General features: G+C 62.4%; 1 protein-coding gene and 2 long non-coding RNA genes across 3 annotated transcripts; all 3 read right to left on the bottom strand.

Annotated features, from left to right (window-relative positions):
- Positions 1-1,174: 1,174 nt before the first annotated feature.
- LOC144247972 (rho guanine nucleotide exchange factor 1-like) lies at positions 1,175-18,112 on the bottom strand. The gene is made up of 14 exons (XM_077789774.1): positions 18,022-18,112; positions 17,885-17,927; positions 17,236-17,341; positions 16,414-16,579; positions 11,543-11,646; positions 10,344-10,481; positions 8,022-8,197; positions 6,214-6,360; positions 6,015-6,097; positions 5,021-5,146; positions 4,021-4,135; positions 2,913-3,013; positions 1,686-1,763; positions 1,175-1,261 (listed from the first exon to the last, which is right to left on the bottom strand). The coding sequence occupies exons 1-14, from the start codon at positions 18,097-18,099 to the stop codon at positions 1,175-1,177; spliced, it is 1,548 nt and encodes a 515-aa protein (XP_077645900.1). The 5' UTR covers positions 18,100-18,112.
- LOC144247995 (uncharacterized) lies at positions 12,677-16,086 on the bottom strand. The gene is made up of 5 exons (XR_013341407.1): positions 16,050-16,086; positions 15,495-15,524; positions 15,241-15,343; positions 13,030-13,111; positions 12,677-12,708 (listed from the first exon to the last, which is right to left on the bottom strand). It is a non-coding gene; the product is annotated as an uncharacterized LOC144247995 (long non-coding RNA).
- A 310-nt stretch (positions 18,113-18,422) lies between the features above and the next one.
- LOC144247996 (uncharacterized) lies at positions 18,423-19,944 on the bottom strand. The gene is made up of 4 exons (XR_013341408.1): positions 19,902-19,944; positions 19,537-19,586; positions 18,581-18,652; positions 18,423-18,488 (listed from the first exon to the last, which is right to left on the bottom strand). It is a non-coding gene; the product is annotated as an uncharacterized LOC144247996 (long non-coding RNA).
- Positions 19,945-20,008: the final 64 nt, after the last annotated feature.

Here is a 20,008-nt window from a genome sequence, read left to right as displayed (position 1 = left end):
GGTTTGGGGGAGGTTTGGGGGGTTTGGGGGGGTTTGGGGGAGGTTTGGGGGGGTTTGGGGGGGGTTTGGGGGAGGTTTGGGGGGGTTTGGGGGGGTTTGGGGGGATCTGGGGGGGTTTGGGGGGATTTGGGGGGATTTGGGGGAGGTTTGGGGGGTTTGGGGGGGTTTGGGGGGGTTTGGGGGGGTTTGGGGGAGGTTTGGGGGAGGTTTGGGGGTTTGGGGGGGTTTGGGGGAGGTTTGGGGGGGTTTGGGGGGGTTTGGGGGGGTTTGGGGGGATTTGGGGGGGTTTGGGGGGGTTTGGGGGGATTTGGGGGGGTTTGGGGGGGGTTTGGGGGTTTTGGGGGGGTTTGGGGGAGGTTTGGGGGAGGTTTGGGGAGGTTTGGGGGGGTTTGGGGGGGTTTGGGGTATTTGGGGGGGTTTGGGGGGGTTTGGGGGGGTTTGGGGGAGGTTTGCAGGTTTTGGGGGGGTTTGGGGGAGGTTTGGGGGTTTTGGGGGGGTTTGGGGGAGGTTTGGGGGGGTTGGGGGGGGTTTGGGGGGGTTTGGGGGAGGTTTGGGGGAGTTTGGGGGAGGTTTGGGGGGATTTGGGGGTATTTGGGGGGTTTGGGGGGTTTGGGGGGATTTGGGGGAGGTTTGGGGGGGTTTGGGGGGGTTTGGGGGGATTAGGGGGGTTTGGGGGGGTTTGGGGGAGGTTTGGGGGGTTTGGGGGAGGTTTGGGGGAGGTTTGGGGGGTTTGGGGGGATTTGGGGGGGTTTCGGGGAGGTTTGGGGGAATTTGGGGGGATTTGGGGAGGTTTGGGGGGTTTGGGGGGTTTGGGGAGGTTTGGGGGGTTTGGGGGGGTTTGGGGGGGTTTGGGGGAGGTTTGGGGGGATTTGGGGGGGTTTGGGGGGGTTTGGGGGAGTTTTGGGGGAGGTTTGGGGGGACTTTGGGGGGGTTTTGGGGAGGTTTGGGGGGGATTTGGGGGGGTTTGGGGAGGTTTGGGGGGATTTGGGGGGAATTGGGGAGTTGGGGGAGGTTTGGGGGGATTTGGGGGGGTTTGGGGGGATTTGGAGTTTGGGGGATTTGGGGGGTTGGATTTGTTTGTTTGGGGGGGTTTGGGGGAGGTATGGGGATTTGGGGGATTGGGAGGTTTTTTGGCAATTTTCAAATTTTCGGTATAGATTTTATTTGTTCAGTGTTAAATTTTTGCAAACACCCCCCTGCTCGGGCCCTCTCCCTGAGCGCGGCCCTCGTGCCCCAGCGTGCGCTTGGTGATGTCCGTGTTCTGTTTTGGGGGGATTTGGGGAATTTGGGGGGATTTGGGGAATTTGGGGGGATTTCGGGGGAATTAGGGAGGATTTCGGGGGGTTTGGAGGGGATGTGGCGGGTTGTGGGGGGTTTGGGGCAGGATTTGGGGAAATTTGGGACAGGATTTTTGGGGATTTGGGGGGTTTTGAGGGGAATTTGGGAGGATTTTTGGGGATCCGGGGGGAGTTTGGGGGGGAATTTGGGGAGAATTTGGGACAGGATTTTTGGGGATCCGGGGGGAGTTTTTGGGGGAAATTTGAGAAGATTTGGGAGGAATTTGGGGGGTTTTGGTGCTGTCAGAGCCGGGATCGGGGGCGCTGGACCCCCCAGGCCTCGGGAGGTTTTTGGGGTGAAGCTGGGCAGGATTTGGGGGTGGATTTGGGGGTCCCGGGCCCCCCGACCTTGAACTCGTTGAGGAGGGGGTCGGAGCTCTGCTTCACCCCGGACAGGTCCAGGCGCCGCTGGTAATCCTTCAGCTTCTGCGGGGAATTTCGGGGGGATTGGGGCGATTTTGGGGCATTTTGGGGGTTCCAGGGGGATTTTGGGGTGCCCTGGGGGGCCCAAGTGGGAATTTGGGGAATCCAGGGGGGTCCTGGATGGAATTTGGGGAGTCCCGGTGAGAATTTTGGGAGTAACCCGGGGGATTTTGGGGTCCCATTTGGATTTTGGGGTCCCATTTGGATTTTGGGGTTCCCGATGGGAATTCTGGGTTCCCGGTGGGATTCTGGGGGGGGTCCCGGCTGGAATTTGGGGTTCGCATCGGGAATTTGGGGTTCCCAGTGGAATTTTGGGGTCCTGGGAGGTTTCTGTTGGATATTGGGGTTCCCGAGGGATTCCTGTTGGGAATTTTGGGGTTCCCACTGGAATTTTGGAGTTCCTATTGGGAATCTTGGGGTCCCCGTGTATTTCGGGGTTCCCAGGTGGTTTCCCTTGGAATTTTGGGGTTCCCGTTGGAATTCCGGGGTCCCCTCTGGGAATTTCGGGGTCCCCATTGGGATTTTGGGGTCCCCTTTGGAATTCTGGGGTTCCCATTGGGAATTTCGGGGTTCCCATTGGGAATTTTGGGGTCCCCGCTGGTTTTTGGGTTCCCATTGGGAATTTGGGGTTCCCATTGGAATTTTGAGGTCTCCGCTGGTTTTTGGGATTCCCATTGGAATTTTGGGGTCCCCGTTGGGATTTCGGGGTTTCCTTGGAATTTTGGGTTCCCATTGGAATTTCGGGGCTCCCATTGGGAATTTCGGGGTTCCCATTGGGAATTTTGGGGTCCCCGCTGGTTTTTGGGGTTCCCATTGGGAATTTGGGCTTCCATTGGAATTTCGGGGTTCCCATTGGAATTTCTGGGTCCCAGGGGGTTCCCATTGGGAATTTTGGGGTTCCCCTTTGGAATTTCGGGGCTCCCATTGGAATTTTGAGGTCTCCGCTGGTTTTTGGGGTTCCCATTGGAATTTCGGGGTCCCCGTTGGGATTTCGGGGTTTCCTTGGAATTTTGGAGTTCCCCTTTGGAATTTCGGGGCTCCCATTGGAATTTTGAGGTCCCAGGGGGTTCGCATTGGGAATTTTGGGGTTCTCATTGGGAATTTCGGGGTTCCAGTTGGAATTTCGGGGTCCCGTTGGAATTCCGGCCGTACCATGAGGTTCTCCATGTCGCGCACCTCGCGGTTGACGCGGTTCAGGATCTGCCGGCAGCACTCGGCCGCGCGCTGCACCTTGGCGCGCTCGCCCGCCTCCTCTGCGGGATTTGGGGGATTTTGGGGATTTTTGGGTGGTTTTGGGGCACCTTGGCGCGCTCGCCCGCCTCCTCTGCGGGATTTGGGGGATTTTGGGGGGATTTTGGGATTTTTGGGTGGTTTTGGGGCACCTTGGCGCGCTCGCCCGCCTCCTCTGCGGGATTTGGGGGATTTTGGGGGGGATTTGGGGATTTTTGGGTGGTTTTGGGGCACCTTGGCGCGCTCGCCCGCCTCCTCTGCGGGATTTGGGGGATTTTGGGGGAATTTTGGGGATTTTTGGGTGGTTTTGGGGCACCTTGGCGCACTCGCCCGCCTCCTCTGCGGGATTTGGGGAATTTTAGGGTTCAGGTGGGTTCGGGGTTGATTTTTGGTGGTTCCGAGCGGGTTTTTGTGTTGATCTTTGGGGTCAGGGGTTTTTTGGGGGTGCCAGGTGGATTTTTGGGGTCGGGGGGGGTTTTTGGGCATTCCAAGCGGTGTTCTGGGTTGATTTTTGGGGTTCAGGGCTGATTTTGGTGGTTCCGAGCTGGTTTTTGTGTTCCTCTTTGGGGTCAGGGGTTTTTTGGGGGTGCCAGGTGGATTTTTGGGGTCAGGGGTTTTTTGGGGGTGCCAGGTGGATTTTTGGGGTCGGGGGGTTTTTGGGCATTCCAAGCGGGGTTCTGGGTTGATTTTTGGGGTTCAGGGCTGATTTTTGGTGGTTCCGAGCGGGTTTTTGTGTTCCTCTTTGGGGTCAGGGGGTTTTTGGGGGTGCCGGGTGGGTTTTTGGGGTCGGGGGGTTTTTGGGGGTGCCCGGTGGGTTTTTGGGGTCGGGGGGTTTTTTGGGCATTCCAAGCGGGGTTCTGGGTTGATTTTTGGGGTTCAGGGCTGATTTTTGGTGGTTCCGAGCGGGTTTTTGTGTTCCTCTTTGGGGTCAGGGGGTTTTTGGGGGTGCCGGGTGGGTTTTTGGGGTCGGGGGGTTTTTGGGGGTGCCGGGTGGGTTTTTGGGGGTCGGGGGGGTTTCGGGGAGCCCTACCCGTGCACTTGGTGATGCTGAGCAGCAGCAGCGGGTACTTGGTCAGCCGCTGCATCTCGGTGGGGATGATGTCCTTGAGCTGCAGCCGCCGGCAGCGCGGCCGGCTCTCCGCCTCCTGCGGGGACGGGGATTTTGGGGGGTCCCGGGGGGATTTTGGGGGGTCCCGGGGGTTTGGGGTACCTGGGAGGTGTTTTGGGGTGCTTCGGTGTGTTTTCAGGGTGTTTTTTGGGTGGTTTTGGGCGTTTCAGGGTGGTTTTGGGGTGTTTCAGGGTGGTTTCAGGATGTTTTCAGCTGTTTCAGGCTGTTTTTGGGTGTTTCAGGGGTGTTTCAGGATGTTTTGGGGTATTTCAGGATGGTTTTGGGGTGTTTCAGGATGTTTTCGGGGTGTCTCGGGTGTTTCATGATATTTTCAGGGTGTTTTTGGGCTGTTTTGGGGTGTTTCGGGGTGGTTTCAGGATGTTTTTAGGTGTTTTGGGGTGTTTCAGGATGGTTTTGGGGTATTTCAAGGTGGTTTTGGGATATTACAGGATGTTTTTGAGTGTTTTGGGGTGTTTCAGGATGGTTTTGGGGTGTTTTGGGGTATTTCGGGGTGTTTTGGGGTGTTTCAGGATGTTTTGGGGTGTTTCAGGATGTTTTCAGGGTGTCTTGGGTGTTTCATGATATTTTCGGGGTGTTTTGGGCTGTTTTGGGGTGGTTTCAGGATGTTTTTAGGTGTTTTGGGATGTTTCAGGATGGTTTTGGAGTGTTTGGGGGTATTTCAAGGTGGTTTCGGGGTGTTTCAGGATGTTTTTGAGTGTTTCGGGGTGTTTCAGGATGGTTTTTGGGGTGTTTTGGGGTATTTCGGGGTGTTTTGGGGTGTTTCAGGATGTTTTGGGGTGTTTCAGGATGGTTTTGGGGTGTTTTAGGGTATTTCGGGTGTTTTGGGGTATTTCAGGATGTTTTTGGGGTGTTTCAGCGTGTTTTTCTCTGGTTTTGGGCTGGTTTTGGGTGTTTCGGGTACCTGGATGAACTGGCTGAACCTCGTGTCCTTCCTCTGCTTGGCCTTGAGCTGCTCCAGGGCGAAGCTCTGGCGGCTGCAGAACCGCGCCGAGATCTTCTGGAACCAGCTGCCCTCCGTGCCCTCGAACTGGGGGGGCAGCGGGACCCCAAAATCGACGCTCAGAAGACAGGGGAACCCCAAAACCAACACTGAGACCCCTCCCCGGCGGGGAACCCCAAAACCAACGTTCAGAAAACAGGGGAACCCCAAAAACAACACTCAGAAAACAGGGGGATGCCAAAAACAACGCTCAGAACACCGGGGAACCCCAAAACCAACACTGAGACCCCTCCCCGGCAGGGAACCCCAAAACCAACGTTCAGAAAACAGGGGAACCCCAAAAACAACACTCAGAAAACAGGGGGACCCCAAAAACAACGCTCAGAACACCGGGGGACCCCAAAACCAACATTGAGACCCCACAGAAAACCGGGGAACCCCAAAACCAATGCTCAGACCCCTCAGACAACCGGGGAACCCCAAAACTGCCACTGAGACCCCCACAGAAAAACGGGGAACCCCCAGAAGGTGAGGGACCCCAGACTCAAAACACAGGACCCCCCCCTGCGCTCCCTCGGACCCACAGAGACCCCCCGAGCCCCCCAATTCCACCCCGAGACCTTGGGACCCCCAAATCCTCCCGGAGCCTCCTCCAAGCTCCCCAAAAAGGAGCCCAGACTCCTTGGAAGGCCGTCAGCCCACCGAAAAGGACCCCAGACCCCAAAAAGGGATCCCAGCCCCTCCAAAAAGCCTCCAGCCCCCCAAAAAGGGACCCCAGACCCCTAAAAAGGACCCCAGACCCCCTCGGGGACCCCCCAATCTCCCCCAGCAACCCACTCCTGATCTTGGCGACCACAGACGCAAGACCCCCCCCAACTTTTCTCCCCGTGACCCCCTGGACTCCCCCACTTGCCCAGGACCCCCAAAAGAAGCCCAGGACCCCCCAGAAGCCCACCCTGGCCAGCAGCACGTCCCCGATCTCGGCGATGATGAAGCCGCTCTCCTCCCGCAGCTTCTTGAGGCTGTCCAGGAACGCAGCTGGGGACCCAAGAAAATCATCAGAACCCCCCAAAAAACCCAAAAAAACCCCCAAAAAATCACCAAGACCCCCCAAAAAACCCAAAAAACCCCCAAAACCCCCGCCAGGGACTCACTGTGCACCTCCACCAGGTCCTCCAGGCTGGGGAAGATGGTGGAGAGCTCCTGCTCGTCGAAGAAGCCCTCGCGGAGCATGGGCTGGTAGAAGAGCTCCAGCAGCACGCGCAGCATGCGGACGTGGGCGTGCTCCGTCAGGAACAGCTCTGGGGGGTTTGGGGGGTTTGGGGGGATTTGGGGGAGATTTGGGGGGATTTGGGGGGAATTTGGGGGGATTAGGGGGGATTTTGAGGGATTTGGGGGGGTTTAGGGGGGATTTGGGGGGATTAGGGGGAATTTGAGGGGATTTGGGGACATTTGGGGGAGATTTAGGGGGGTTTAGGGGGGATTTTAGGGGGGATTTGGGGGGATTAGGGGGGGTTTCAGGGGATTTGGGAGGGGTTTGGGGGGATTTGGGGGACTTTGGGGAGATTTGGGGACATTTGGGGTGGTTTAGGGGGATTTGGGGGGATTAGGGGGGATTTGAGGGGATTTGGGGGGGTTTGAGGGGATTTGGGGGGGGTTTGGGGGAATTTGGGGGAATTTGGGGGGATTTGGGGGGATTTGAGGGGATTTGAGGGGATTTGGGGAGATTTCGGGGGGATTTGGGGGGGATTTGGGGGGGTTTGGGGGGATTGGGGGGATTGGGGGGGATTTTGGGCTGGGTTTCAGGGCAGGTTTTGCGGTATTTCAGCCAGATTTTGGGGCAGGTTTTGGGGCGGGTTTGGGTGATTCCAGCCGCGTTTTTGGGGGTGTTCCAGCCCGATTTGGGGGTGCTCTCACTGTTGAGGATCTCCTGGCGCCGCGGGGAAGGGGATTTGGGTGTTTTGGGGGCTTTGGGGGTGTTTTGTGGGGGTTTTTGGGGTGTTTTGTGGGGTTTTTGGGGTGTTTTGGGGGGTTTTGGGGCGCTCTCACCGTTAAGCACCTCCTGGCGCCGCGGGGAAGGCGATTTGGGGGTTTTGGGGGGTTTTGGGGGTGTTTTGGGGGGTTTTTGGGGTGTTTTGGGGGTTTTTGGGGGGTTTTGGGGGTGTTTTGGGGTGTTTTGGGGGTTTTTGGGGTGTTTTGGGGGTTTTTGGGGGGTTTTTGGGGGGTTTTTGGGGGGTTTTTGGGGTGTTTTTGTGGGGGTTTTTGGGGTGTTTTGGGGGGTTTTTGGGGTGTTTTGGGGGTTTTGGGGCGCTCTCACCGCTGAGCACCTCCTGGCGCCGCGGGGAAGGGGATTTGGGGGTTTTGGGGGGTTTTGGGGTGTTTTGGGGTGTTTTGGGGTGTTTTGGGGTGTTTTGGGGTGTTTTGGGGTGCTCTCACCATTGAGCACCTCCTGGTGCCGCGGGGAAGGGGATTGGGGGTTTTGGGGGGTTTTTGGGGTGTTTTGGGGGTTTTTGGGGGTTTTGGGGGGTTTTTGGGGTGTTTTGGGGGTTTTTGGGGTGTTTTGGGGGGTTTTGGGGTGTTTTGGGGGTTTTTGGGGGTTTTGGGGGGTTTTTGGGGTGTTTTGGGGGTTGTTTTGGGGTTTTTGGGGTGTTTTGGGGGGTTTTTGGGGTGTTTTGGGGGGTTTTGGGGTGTTTTGGGGGTTTTTTGGGGGGTTTTGGGGGGTTTTTGGGGTGTTTGGGGGTTGTTTTGGGGTTTTGGGGTGTTTTGGGGGGTTTTTGGGGTGTTTTGGGGGGTTTTGGGGTGTTTTGGGGGTTTTTGGGGGGTTTTGGGGGGTTTTTGGGGTGTTTTGGGGGTTGTTTTGGGGTTTTTGGGGTGTTTTGGGGGTTTTTGGGGTGTTTTGGGGGGTTTTGGGGTGTTTTGGGGGTTTTTTGGGGTGTTTTGGGGTGTTTTGGGGCGCTCTCACCGTTGAGCACCTCCTGGCGCCGCACCTCGCGCTGCGGCAGCCCCAGCAGCGCCTCGGGCGCCGCGCGCTCGCGCCAGGCCGGCGGCTCCTGCTCCGGCGGCTCCGGCTGCCCCGCGGCCCCCTCCGCACCCCCGCCGGGGGGGGGGTCGCCCCCGCCGGGCCCCCCCGGCTCCGGGCTGCCCGAAACGGGGGAGGGGGAAAGGGTGAGGGGGGCAGGGCAGGGGTTGGGGTGGGGGACCCCCAGATCCCGCGGGTGCTGCTGGAGGGAGCCCCCGACATGGGAATCTAAGGGGAGGGACCCCCCCACATCCCAAAATTACAAATTGGGGGAGGGACCCCCCCAGAATTACAAATTGGGGGAGGGACCTCCCCCAGAATTACAAATTGGGAGAGGGACCCCCCCCACATCACAAAATTCCAAACTGGGAGAGGGACCCCCCCTCAAATCCCAAAATTACAAACTGGGGGAGGAGACCCCCCCCCCCCCTCACATCCCAAAATCCCAAATTTGGGGGAGGGACCCCCCCCACATCCCAAAATTCCAAATTGGGGGAGGGACCCCCCTCAAATCCTCCCAAAATTACAAATTGGGGGAGGGACCCCCCCACATCCCAAAATTCCAAATTGGGGAGGAGACCCCCCCCACATCCCAAAATTCCAAATTGGGAGAGGGACCCCCCCCCCACATCCCAAAATTACAAATTGGGGTAGGGACCCCCCCCTAAATTCCAAACTGGGGGAGGGGACCCCCCCCAAAATTCCAAATTGGGAGAGGGGACCCCCCCACATCCCAGAATTCCAAATTGGGGGAGGGGACCCCCCCCACATCCCAAAATTACAAATTGGGGGAGGGACCCCCCTCAGAATTACAAATTGGGGGAGGGACCCCCTCAAATCCCAAAATTACAAATTGGGAGAGGGGACCCCCCCCAGAATTACAAATTGGGGGAGGGACTCCCCCCACATCCCAAAATTACAAAATGGGAGAGGGGAACCTCCCCCCACATCCCAAAATTACAAATTGGGGTTGGGACCCCCCCCTAAATTCCAAATTGGGGGAGGAGACCCCCCTCAAATCCCAAAATTCCAAATTGGGGGAGGGACCCCCCCACATCCCAAAATCCCAATTTGGGGGGGGGTCTCACATTGATCCTGGCCCAAATCCCAAACTGGGGGGTTTAACACTGGTTCTGGGGGTGTAACCCCAAATCCTGGCGTTTAACCCAAATCCTGGGGGGTTTCACCACAAATCTTGGAGTTTTAACCCCAATCCTGTTGTTTTTACCCCAAATCCTGTTTTTTCACCCCAATCCTGTTTTTATACCCCAAATCCTGTTTTTTCACCCCAATTCTGGGTTGTTTTGACCCCAATCCTGTTTTCCCACCCCAATCCTGTTGTTTTTACCCCAAATCCTGTTTTTTCACCCCAATCCTGTTTTTTATACCCCAAATCCTGTTTTTTTCACCCCAATTCTGGGTTGCTTTGACCCCAATCCTGTTTTTATACCCCAAATCCAGTTTTTTTTACCCCAATACTGTTGGTTTTACCCCACCAAATTCTGTTTTTTCGCCCCAAATCCTGTTTTCCCACCCCAATCCTGTTGTTTTTTACCCCAAATCCTGTTTTTCTGCCCCAATCCTGTTTTCCCACCCCAATCCTGTTGTTTTTACCCCAAATCCTGTTTTCCCGCCCCAATCCTGTTGTTTTTACCCCAAATCCTGTTTTCCCACCCCAATCCTGTTGTTTTTACCCCAAATCCTGTTTTTCCACCCCAATCCTGTTTTCCCACCCCAATCCTGTTGTTTTACCCAAATCCTGTTTTTCCACCCCAATCCTGTTGTTTTTACCCCAAATCCTGTTTTTTCACCCCAATCCTGTTTTCCCACCCCAATCCTGTTGTTTTTACCCCAAATCCCATTTTTCCACCCCAATCCTGTTTTCCCACCCCAATCCTGTTGTTTTTACCCCAAATCCTGTTTTTCCGCCCCAATCCTGTTTTCCCCACCCCAATCCTGTTGTTTTTACCCCAAATCCTGTTTTCCCGCCCCAATCCTGTTGTTTTTACCCCAAATCCTGTTTTCCCGCCCCAATCCTGTTTTCCCACCCCAATCCTGTTGTTTTTACCCCAAATCCTGTTTTTACACCCCAATCCTGTTTTCCCACCCCAATCCTGTTGTTTTTACCCCAAATCCTGTTTTTCCGCCCCAATCCTGTTTTCCCACCCCAATCCTGTTGTTTTTACCCCAAATCCTGTTTTTCCACCCCAATCCTGTTTTCCCACCCCAATCCTGTTGTTTTTACCCCAAACCCCCACAACCTACGTGGGGGGGGGTCCCTGCAGGTCGGCGTTGCTGCGGGAGCGGGGGGGGAGGGGCTGGCGACCCCCACCCGATTTTTGGGAGCGGCGCCGCTCGGGGGGGGCCCGGAGGCTCTCGGAGCGCCCCAGCCGGGGGGGGATCCTGGGGGGCCCCAAAAAAGCCGAAATACGGGGGGGGGGCACGGACGGGACGAGGACGGAGACAAAATTGGGGAGGGGGTCCCAAAAAATGGGGGGGGCATGGACGGGACGAGGACGGAGACAAAATTGGGGAGGGGGTCCCAAAAAATGGGGGGGGCATGGACGGGACAAGGACGGAGACAAAATTGGGGAGGGGGTCCCAAAAAATGGGGGGGGGGCACGGACGGGACGAGGACGGAGACAAAATTGGGGAGGGGGTCCCAAAAAATGGGGGGGGCACGGACGGGACGAGGACGGAGATGGAAATTGAGGGGGGGGCTCCCAAAAAAGCCAAAAATAAAAAGGTGGGGGGCACAAGGACAGAGACAGAAATTTGGGGAGGGGGCGTGCGGGAGAAAAGCCGTGAGCGATTTTTGGGGAGGGGTCTCGCCCGTGCGGGGTGGGGGAGGGGAGGGGGGTACTTAGCTCGTTAATTTGGGGGGGGGCGACGCTGAGACCCCCCCCAGGGGTCATGCAAGGGGGGGGGGCACCAACCTGAGGCGGCGTCTGGGGAGAGAAGCGAATTTGGGGAGGGGTCCCAGCCCCCAAAGGCATTCAGGGTTAATTGGGGGGGGGTTAATTAGGGGAGGGGGGGTTAATTTTGGGGGGGGGCTTCCGGCTCCCAAAAGCAATCAGGGAGGGGTGATTGGGGGTGGTTAATTAGGGGGGTTAATTTGGGTGGGTAATTTGGGGTCTGGGGTCACCATGGGGTGGTGGGGGGGGGCACATTTTGGGTTGGGGGGTCACACCCTAAATTTGGGGGGGTCTCAATCTAAATTTGGGGGGGTCTCACCCTAAATTTGGGGGTGGTCTCACCCTAAATTGGGGGGGTCTCAATCTAAATTGGGGGAGGTCTCACATGAAATTTGGGGAAGGGTCTCACCCTGATATTGGGGAGGTCTCAATCTAAAATTTGGAGGGGGGTCTCACATTAAATTTGGGGGGGTCTCACCCTAAATTGGGGGGGTCTCAATCTAAATTGGGGGAGGTCGCACATGAAATTTGGGGAGGGGTCTCACCCACCTGTCGCTGCTCTCAGGCCCCCCCTCCTCTGCCGGGGGCTGCTCGCCCGGGGGGGGGCTCCGGGAGGGGCTCCCCCAATTCCGGGGGTCCAGGGGGGTCAGTTCCTGTGGGGGGGTGGATTTAGGGTGGGGGGCTGCAGGAGTGAGACCCCCGCCCCAAAAATCCCCCCTCCCCCCCTCACCTGGGTCGGCCTCGGCGCTGTCCCCGCCCGGGGGGGGGGCGGCGGTGGGGGGGGGTCCCGGGGGGGGTCGGGGGTCCCAGCCGGGACCCCCCCCCGCGGGGGGGGCGGGAGGACCCCACCTCACTCCCCCTCGGGCCCCTCCGCTCGGGGTGGGGGGGCTTCTCGGCTTTGGGGGGGGAGAAAGGGGGGAGTCAGGGGGAGAGACCCCAGACCCAAAATTGGGGGGAGGGGTGAGGGAACCCCCCCCCACCCAGAAAATTGGGGACCCCCAATTGGGAGGGTTGGGGCGGGGTAAATGGGGTGGGGGTCCCAGGGGGGATAAATGGGGTGGGGGTCTCAGGGGGATAAATGGGGTGGGGGACTCAGAAATGGGGGTGGGGTCTCAGGGGGATAAATGGGGTGGGGGACTCAGAAATGGGGTGGGGGTCTCAGGGGGATAAATGGGGTGGGGGTCTCAGGGGGATAAATGGGGTGGGGGTCCCACAGGGGATAAATGGGGTGGGGGGACTCAGAAATGTGGTGGGGGTCCCATGGGGGATAAATGGGGTGGGGGTCCCACAGGGGGGATAAAGGGGGTGGGGGTCCCAGGGGGATAAATGGGGTGGGGTCCCATGGGGGATAAATGGGGTGGGGGGTCCCACAGGGGGTATAAAGGGGGTGGGGGTCTCAGGGGGATAAATGGGGTGGGGGTCCCACAGGGGGTATAAAGGGGGTGAGGGTCTCAGGGGGATAAATGGGGTGGGGGTCCCACGGGGGATTAATGGGGTGGGGTCCCAGGGGAATAAATGGGGTGGGGGTCCCACAGGGGGGATAAAGGGGGGTGGGGGTCTCAGGGGGATAAATGGGGTGGGGGTCCCACGGGGGATTAATGGGGTGGGGGTCCCAGGGGGATATTTGGGGTGGGGGGTCCCATGGGGGGATATTTGGGGAGGGGGTCCGGGGGTACCTTCACCCTCAGGGCCTTTGCTCTGCCTGATCTCAGCACCTACAGAACAAAATTTGGGGAGGGGTCTCCCACCGCGGTGGGGCCCTGCAGAATTTGGGGAGGGGTCTCCCACCCCCGTAGCCCCCTGCAGAATTTGGCGAGGGGTCTCCCACCCCCGTAGCCCACCCCAGAATTTGGAGAGGGGTCTCCCACCCCCCGTAGCCCCCTGCAGAATTTGGAGAGGGGTCTCCCACCCCCGTAGCCCCCTGCAGAATTTGGGGAGGGGTCTCCCACCCCCCGTAGCCCACCCCAGAATTTGGAGAGGGGTCTCCCAGCCCCTGTAGCCCACCCCCCAGAATTTGGGGAGGGGTCTCCACTCACCGTGGGGGTCCCGGCCCCACAGCGCGGCCCCGGGGAGGCTGAAACCCCTCCGGGCCTTTCCCGGGGGGTCCCTGCCGGAGATCTGCGGGGAGGGGGAGGTGAGGAGGGGTCTTGGGGGGTTTTTGGGGGGGGTCTCGGGGGATTTTGGGGCGGGGGTCCCGGGGGGGGGTGGTTTTGGGGCGGGGGTCCTGGGGAGGATTTTGGGGCGGGTTTTAGGGCAGGGGTCTTGGGGGGATTTGGAGGGCATCTCGGGGGGATTTTGGGTGGGGGTCTCTGGGGATTTGGGTGGGGGTCCTGGGGAATTTTGGGGGGAGGTCTTGGTGGGATTTGGAGGGGGTCCTGGGGGACTTGGGGCGGGGGTCTCTGGGAATATGGGTGGGGGTCTCGGGAAATTTGGGGGGGGTCTCAGGGAATTTGGGGGGGTCTCGGGGGATTTGGGGGGGTCCCAGGGGATTTGGGTGGGGGTCTCTGGGGATTTGGGTGGGAGTCTCTGGGGATTTGGGTGGGGGTCTCGGGGAATTTGGGGCGGGGGTCCTGGGGGATTTGGGGCGGGGGTCTCGGGGAATTTGGGGGGGGTTCTCGGTGGGATTTGGGTGGGGGTCTCGGGGAATTTGGGGCGGGGGTCTCGGGGAATTTGGGGCGGGGGTCTCGGGGAATTTGGGGGGGGTTCTCAGTGGGATTTGGGTGGGGGTCTCAGGGAATTTGGGGGGGTCCCAGGGGATTTGGGGCGGGGGTCCCGGGGGATTTGGGGGGGGTCCCGGGGAATTTGGGGGGGGGATTCTCGGTGGGATTTGGGTGGGGGTCCCGGGGAATTTGGGGGGGGTTCTCGGTGGGATTTGGGTGGGGGTCTCGGGGAATTTGGGGCGGGGCTCCTGGGGAATTTGGGGGGGGGGGTCCTCTGTGGGATTTGGGTGGGGGTCTCGGGGAATTTGGGGTGGGGGTCCCGGGGAATTTGGGGGGCAGGGTTCTCGGTGGGATTTGGGTGGGGGTCTCAGGGAATTTGGGGCGGGGGTCTCGGGGAATTTGGGGTGGGGTCTCGGGGAATTTGGGGGGGTTCTCGGTGGGATTTGGGTGGGGGTCTCGGGGAATTTGGGTGGGGGTCCAGGGGGATTTGGGTGGGGGTCTCGGGGAATTTGGGTGGGGGTCCCGGGGAATTTGGGGCGGGGCTCCTGGGGAATTTGGGGGGGGGTTCTCGGTGGGATTTGGGTGGGGGTCTTGGAGAATTTGGGGCGGGGCTCCCGGGGATTTGGGGTGGGGTCCCGGGGAATTTGGAGCGGGGGTCTCTGGGGATTTGGGTGGGGGTCTCTGGGGATTTGGGTGGGGGTCCCGGGGATTTGGGGGGGGGTCTCGGGGAATTTGGGGCAGGGGTCCTGGGGGATTTGGGGGCGGTTCTCGGTGGGATTTGGGTGGTGGTCTCGGGGAATTTGGGGGGGTCCCAGGGGATTTGGGGTGGGGGTCCCGGGGGATTTGGTGGGGGGGGTTCTCGGTGGGATTTGGGTGGGGGTCTCGGGGAATTTGGGGCGGGGGTCCCGGGGGATTTGGGGGGGGTTCTCGGTGGGATTTGGGTGGGGGTCTCGGGGAATTTGGGGCGGGGGTCCCGGGGGATTTGGGTGGGGGTCCCGGGGAATTTGGGCGGGGGTCCCGGGGGATTTGGGGGGGGTTCTCGGTGGGATTTGGGCGGGGGTCTCTGGGGATTTGGGTGGTGGTCTCGGGGAATTTGGGGGGGTCCCAGGGGATTTGGGGTGGGGGTCCCGGGGAATTTGGTGGGGGGGGTTCTCTGTGGGATTTGGGGTGGGGGTCTCTGGGAATTTGGGCGGGGGTCCCGGGGATTTGGGTGGGGGTCTCGGGGAATTTGGGCGGGGGTCCCAGGGGATTTGGGGTGGGGGTCCCGGGGAATTTGGGGGGGGGGGTTCTCGGTGGGATTTGGGTGGGGGTCCCGGGGAATTTGGGTGGGGGTCCCGGGGGATTTGGGGGGGTTTCTCAGTGGGATTTGGGTGGGGGTCTCGGGGAATTTGGGGCGGGGGTCCCAGGGGATTTGGGGGGGGGGGGTTCTCTGTGGGATTTGGGTGGGGGTCTCTGGGAATTTGGGTGGGGGTCCCGGGGGATTTGGGGGGGGGGTTCTCGGTGGGATTTGGGTGGGGGTCCCAGGGATTTGGGTGGGTGTCTCTGGGGATTTGGGCGGGGGTCCCGGGGATTTGGGGGGGGTCTCACCTTCTTGCGGAAGAAGTTGGATTTGGGTTTTTTGGCCTCGCCGCCCTTGGCTCGGACCCCCAGGGATTTCATGTAGGAGACGATGGCGCCGAAAATCAGAGAGCTGGGGGCGGGGGGTCAGGGGGGATCGGGGGCTTTGGGGGGATTTGGGGGGATTTGGGGGTCCCAGGGGGATTTGGGGGTCATGCCGGAACCCCCAGACCCGCTCGGAGCCCCCCGGGGGTCCCCAGCCCCCCCCCAAGCCCCCCCCTCACCTTTTCTCCTCATCAGACGAGATGGTCGGGCTGGGGGGGGAGAGCGGGGTCACCCCAGAAGTGAATTTGGGGAGGGGTCTCTCCCGCGGCCGCAGCCCCCTCCCCACGCACAGCTTCTCCACCAGCCCCCTCCCCACTCACAGCCTCCCCTGCAGCCCCCTCCCCACTCACAGCCTCCCCTGCAGCCCCCTCCCCACGCACAGCCCCTCCACCAGCCCCCTCCCCACGCCCCGCAGCCCCCTCCCCACGCCCTGCAGCCCCCTCCCCACACCCTGCAGCCCCCTCCCCACGCACAGCCTCTCCTCCAGTCCCCTCCCCACCCCGCAGCCCCCTCCCCACTCACAGCTTCTCCACCAGCCCCCTCCCCACTCACTGCATCCCCTGCAGCCCCCTCCCCACGCACAGCCTCTCCTCCAACCCCTCCCCACGCCCTGCAGCCCCCTCCCCACGCACAGCCCCTCCTCCAGCCCCCTCCCCACGCACAGCCCCTCCTCCAGCCCCCTCCCCACACCCCGCAGCCCCCTCCCCACGCCCCGCAGCCCCCTCCCCACGCACAGCCTCTCCTCCAGCCCCCTCCCCACGCCCCGCAGCCCCCTCCCCACGCACAGCCTCTCCTCCAGCCCCCTCCCCACGCCCCGCAGCCCCCTCCCCACGCCCCGCAGCCCCCTCCCCACGCCCCGCAGCCCCCTCCCCACGCACAGCCCCTCCTCCAGCCCCCTCCCCACACCCCGCAGCCCCCTCCCCACGCCCCGCAGCCCCCTCCCCACGCACAGCCTCTCCTCCAGCCCCCTCCCCACACCCCGCAGCCCCCTCCCCACGCCCCGCAGCCCCTCCCCACGCACAGCCTCTCCTCCAGCCCCCTCCCCACGCCCCGCAGCCCCCTCCCCACGCACAGCCTCTCCTCCAGCCCCCTCCCCACGCCCCGCAGCCCCCTCCCCACGCACAGCCTCTCCTCCAGCCGTGCCAGCAGGCTCTGGGCCAGCTGCCGCTCCCGGGCCTCGCCCCCCGCGGGGTCCCGGGCCCGGCTCCGCTCCAGCTCCGCCAGCTCCGGCTCGCCCGGCGTCATCCCCATCAGCCGCTTCGACCTGGGGAGGGGGCGTCCTGAGACCCCCGCCCACCCTCACCCGCCCCCGAGACCCCCAACCACCCCCGAGACCCCCATCAGGTGCTTGAACCTGGGGAGGGGGCGTCCTGAGACTCCTGAGACCCCCCGAGACCCCCGCCTACCCCCCACCCCCCCCCATCAGCCGCTTGGACCAGGGGAGGGGGCGTCCTGAGACCCCCGAGACCCCCACCCCCTGAGACCCCCACCCACACCCCCCATCAGGCGCTTGGACCTGGGGAGGGGGCGTCCTGAGACCCCCGAGACCCCCCGAGACCCTCATCAGCTGCTTGGACCTGGGGAGGGGGTGTCCTGAGACACCCGAGACCCCCCGAGACCCCCAACCACCCCGAGACCCTCATCAGCTGCTTGGACCTGGGGAGGGGGCGTCCTGAGACCCCCGCCCACCCCCGAGACCCCCATCAGCTGCTTGGACCTGGGGAGGGGGCGTCCTGAGACCCCCGCCCACCCAACCCCTCCATGAGCAGCTTCGACCTGGGGAGGGGGCGTCCTGAGACCCCCGAGCCCCCCAACCACCCCGAGACCCTCATCAGCCGCTTGGACCTGGGGAGGGGGCGTCCTAAGACCCCCGCCCACCGCCCCGACCCCGGCCCGAGCCCACCCACCCAAATCGGGCACCTGAAGTCCTCCAGCTGCCGCGCGATCTCCGGCTCCTGGAAGCTCTGGATGTCCTGCAGGAAGCGGCGCTGCGCCTCCTCGGGCAGCAGCTCCGGCCGCGTCCGCTCTGCAGACCCCTCCCCAAATTCACTGCGGGGGTCCCGGGGGGGCAGAGACCCCTCCCCAATTTGAGTAAAGGGATCCCAGGGGGCAGAGACCCCTCCCCGATTTGAGCACGGATAGGCAGCAACGGAGAAACCCTCCCCATTTTGAGTGGGGGGGTCCCATGGGGACAGAGACCCCTCCCCAAATTCACTGCGGGGGTCCCAGGGGGGCAGAGACCCCTCCCCAGTTTGAGCAGTGGGGTCCCAGGGGGCAGAGACCCCTCCCCGATTTGAGCAGGGGGGTTTTGGGGGGAGGCAGCGGGGGAGAGACCCCTCCCCACTTTTACAGGGGGGTTTTGGGGGGAGGCAGCAGGGGAGAGACCCCTCCCCGCTTTGAGCAAGGGGCTTTGGGTCCCATGGGGGGGATAAGTGGGGTGGGGGTCCCACAGGGGGGTAATTGGGGTGCCCTCGAAGCCCCCCACCCAAGCTCGGGGAGTTTCTGGAAGTTTGCAGGAGGGGGTTTGGGGGTCTCTGAAAATGAGGAGGGGGTCGGGGGTCTCACTCACCCAGCTCAAACTGGACGTGGTGTGGGACGGGCACCCGCAGGAGCTGTCAGTGATGGGGGGGGGGGGGTGTCAGGATTTTGGGGATCACTCCTGGGGTGGGGAGGGGGTCCGGGGTGCATTCTGGGGAGGGGTCTCACCCCTGTCTTGTCCAGGAACAAGTGACAGAACTCCAGGAATTGCTTCCTGCCCTCCTTGGGGTTCATCCTCTTCATCATGTCCACGTGCAGGTAGCAGAGCTGGGGTGGGGGGTGGGCAAACGGGCTGACCCCCCCCCAAAATAAACCCCCCAAGCCCCCTCCCCAAATTACACCCCCAAACTTCCCCCTCCCCTGTTTTACCTCAGCTCCAGCCCCTGCCGGCAGGGAGGGGGGAACAGAGACACGAAGTTACTCCGAGGCCGCAGCCCCCCACCCTCCACTGCCCCCCCCGGGGGAAATTTTGCCCCCCAAAATTTTGGGGTGGGGGTCTCGAAGCCCCCTCCCCATCTCACCACGGGGCAGGAGTCGAACTGGAGCACGACATGCTGCAGGAAGGCCGCGAGGGCCAGCGGGTGCTGCCGCAGCTCCTCCAGGCTCTGGAAGTGGCTGCTCTGCTCCTCGGGGGTCTGGGCGGGGGGCGCGGGGTCAGGTTTGGGATTTGGGGAGGGGGGCGCGGCCGAGGGGATCCCCCCACCCGGGACCCCTCCCCAAAACTCACGGGCTCGATGTCGTTCTCGAAGTCCTCGTCCTCGGCGCCGATGATGGCGGCGGCCGGGGGGCCGGGGAGGGGCTGGGGGGCAGCGGGGGTTGGGGGGCTCGGGGGTCCCCCAGACTGCCCGGACACCCCCAGGACCCCCCCAGGCACCCCAAGACCCCTGAGACCCTCCTCCCATACTGAGAGCCCCCGATACCCAGGAGCCCCCAGACCCCCAGACTAAGAGTCCAGGATGCCACAAACCCCCGAGACCCCCAGACTGAGACCCCCCAACACCCAGGACCCCCCAGAGCCCCAGACTGAGACCCCCCCGACACCCAGGACCCCCCCCAGACCCCCGAGACCCCCAGACTGAGACCCCCCCGACACCCAGGACCCCCCCAGAGCCCCAGACTGAGACCCCCCCGACACCCAGGACCCCCCAGAGCCCCAGACTGAGACCCCCCCCGATACCCAGGACCCCCAGACCCCCGAGACCCCCAGACTGAGACCCCCCAACACCCAGGACCCCCCAGAGCCCCAGACTGAGACCCCCCCGACACCCAGGACCCCCCCAGACCCCCGAGACCCCCAGACTGAGACCCCCCCGACACCCAGGACCCCTCCAGACCCCCGAGACCCCCAGACTGAGACCCCTCCAGACCCCCGAGACCCCCAGATTGAGACTCCAGGACGCCAGAAACCCCCAGACCGCCGAGAACCCCAGGCCCCTCCAAACCTCCAGCACCCCCAGACCCCTGAGACCCCCCCTCCATTCCAAGACCCCCACACACCGAGATCCCCCCCCGAGACCCCCAGTACCCCCCAGACCCCCGCGATCTCGGCCCCCAGGGCTCTCCAAGACCCCTGAGCCCCCCAGAACCGGGGGTCCGCGAGGCCCTGCGCCCCCCGGGACCCCCCTCGCCCGCGGGATTTCGGGGGGGGGTCTCCGGACCCCCAGGGTGGGGGGCACCGCTCACCCCATTAAATCCCTCCTCGGGGTCCATCGTGCTCGCGGGGGGGGTTCGTCCTGTCACGAGTTTGGGGAGGTGGTCTCAGATTTTGGGGGGGGTCCCAGGGGTCGGGGGGGGTTTCTCCGCACCCCCCTCTGCTTTGGGGAGGGGTCACGGGTGGGGAGGGGGCGGCGCCGCGCCCCGAGCGGCTCCGGTGCCGTTCGAGGCGGGGGGGCACCAGGGCGGACCCCCCCAAAAAACCCCATTTGGGGTGGGGGACACGCGTGGGAACCCGGGGGGCGACCCCGGGGGGCGAAGGGGAACTTGGGGGGCGTTTGGGGGGGGTCGGGGAGGGCCCAGGAGACCCCCGCCCACCCCCCCCCCCCCCGTACCTGTTTCCGCGCCGGAGAAACGGTCCAGGAAATGGGGGGGGGGGACCGGGGGGGGCGGGGCCGGCGATTTTGGGGTGGATTCGGGTGGGTTTGGGGCGGAAAAGGGC

This window comes from Lonchura striata, chromosome 37 (assembly GCF_046129695.1).
Source record: "Lonchura striata isolate bLonStr1 chromosome 37, bLonStr1.mat, whole genome shotgun sequence".
Lineage (NCBI taxonomy): Eukaryota > Metazoa > Chordata > Aves > Passeriformes > Estrildidae > Lonchura > Lonchura striata.
The sequence above is the reverse complement of the archived record's forward strand: the minus strand, read 5'-3'. Positions and strand labels throughout refer to the sequence as shown.

Excerpts from the sequence above, each read along its gene's own strand:
- LOC144247972 (XM_077789774.1), bottom strand. The coding sequence starts at position 18,099 with ATGATGAAGAGGATGAACCCCAAGGAGGGCAGGAAGCAATTCCTGGAG. Across the intron at positions 17,928-18,021 it reads TGTTCCTGGACAAGACAGGG|CTCCTGCGGGTGCCCGTCCC; the intron begins GTGAGACCCCTC and ends CATCACTGACAG. Across the intron at positions 4,136-5,020 it reads GGTTCAGCCAGTTCATCCAG|GAGGCGGAGAGCCGGCCGCG; the intron begins GTACCCGAAACA and ends CCGTCCCCGCAG.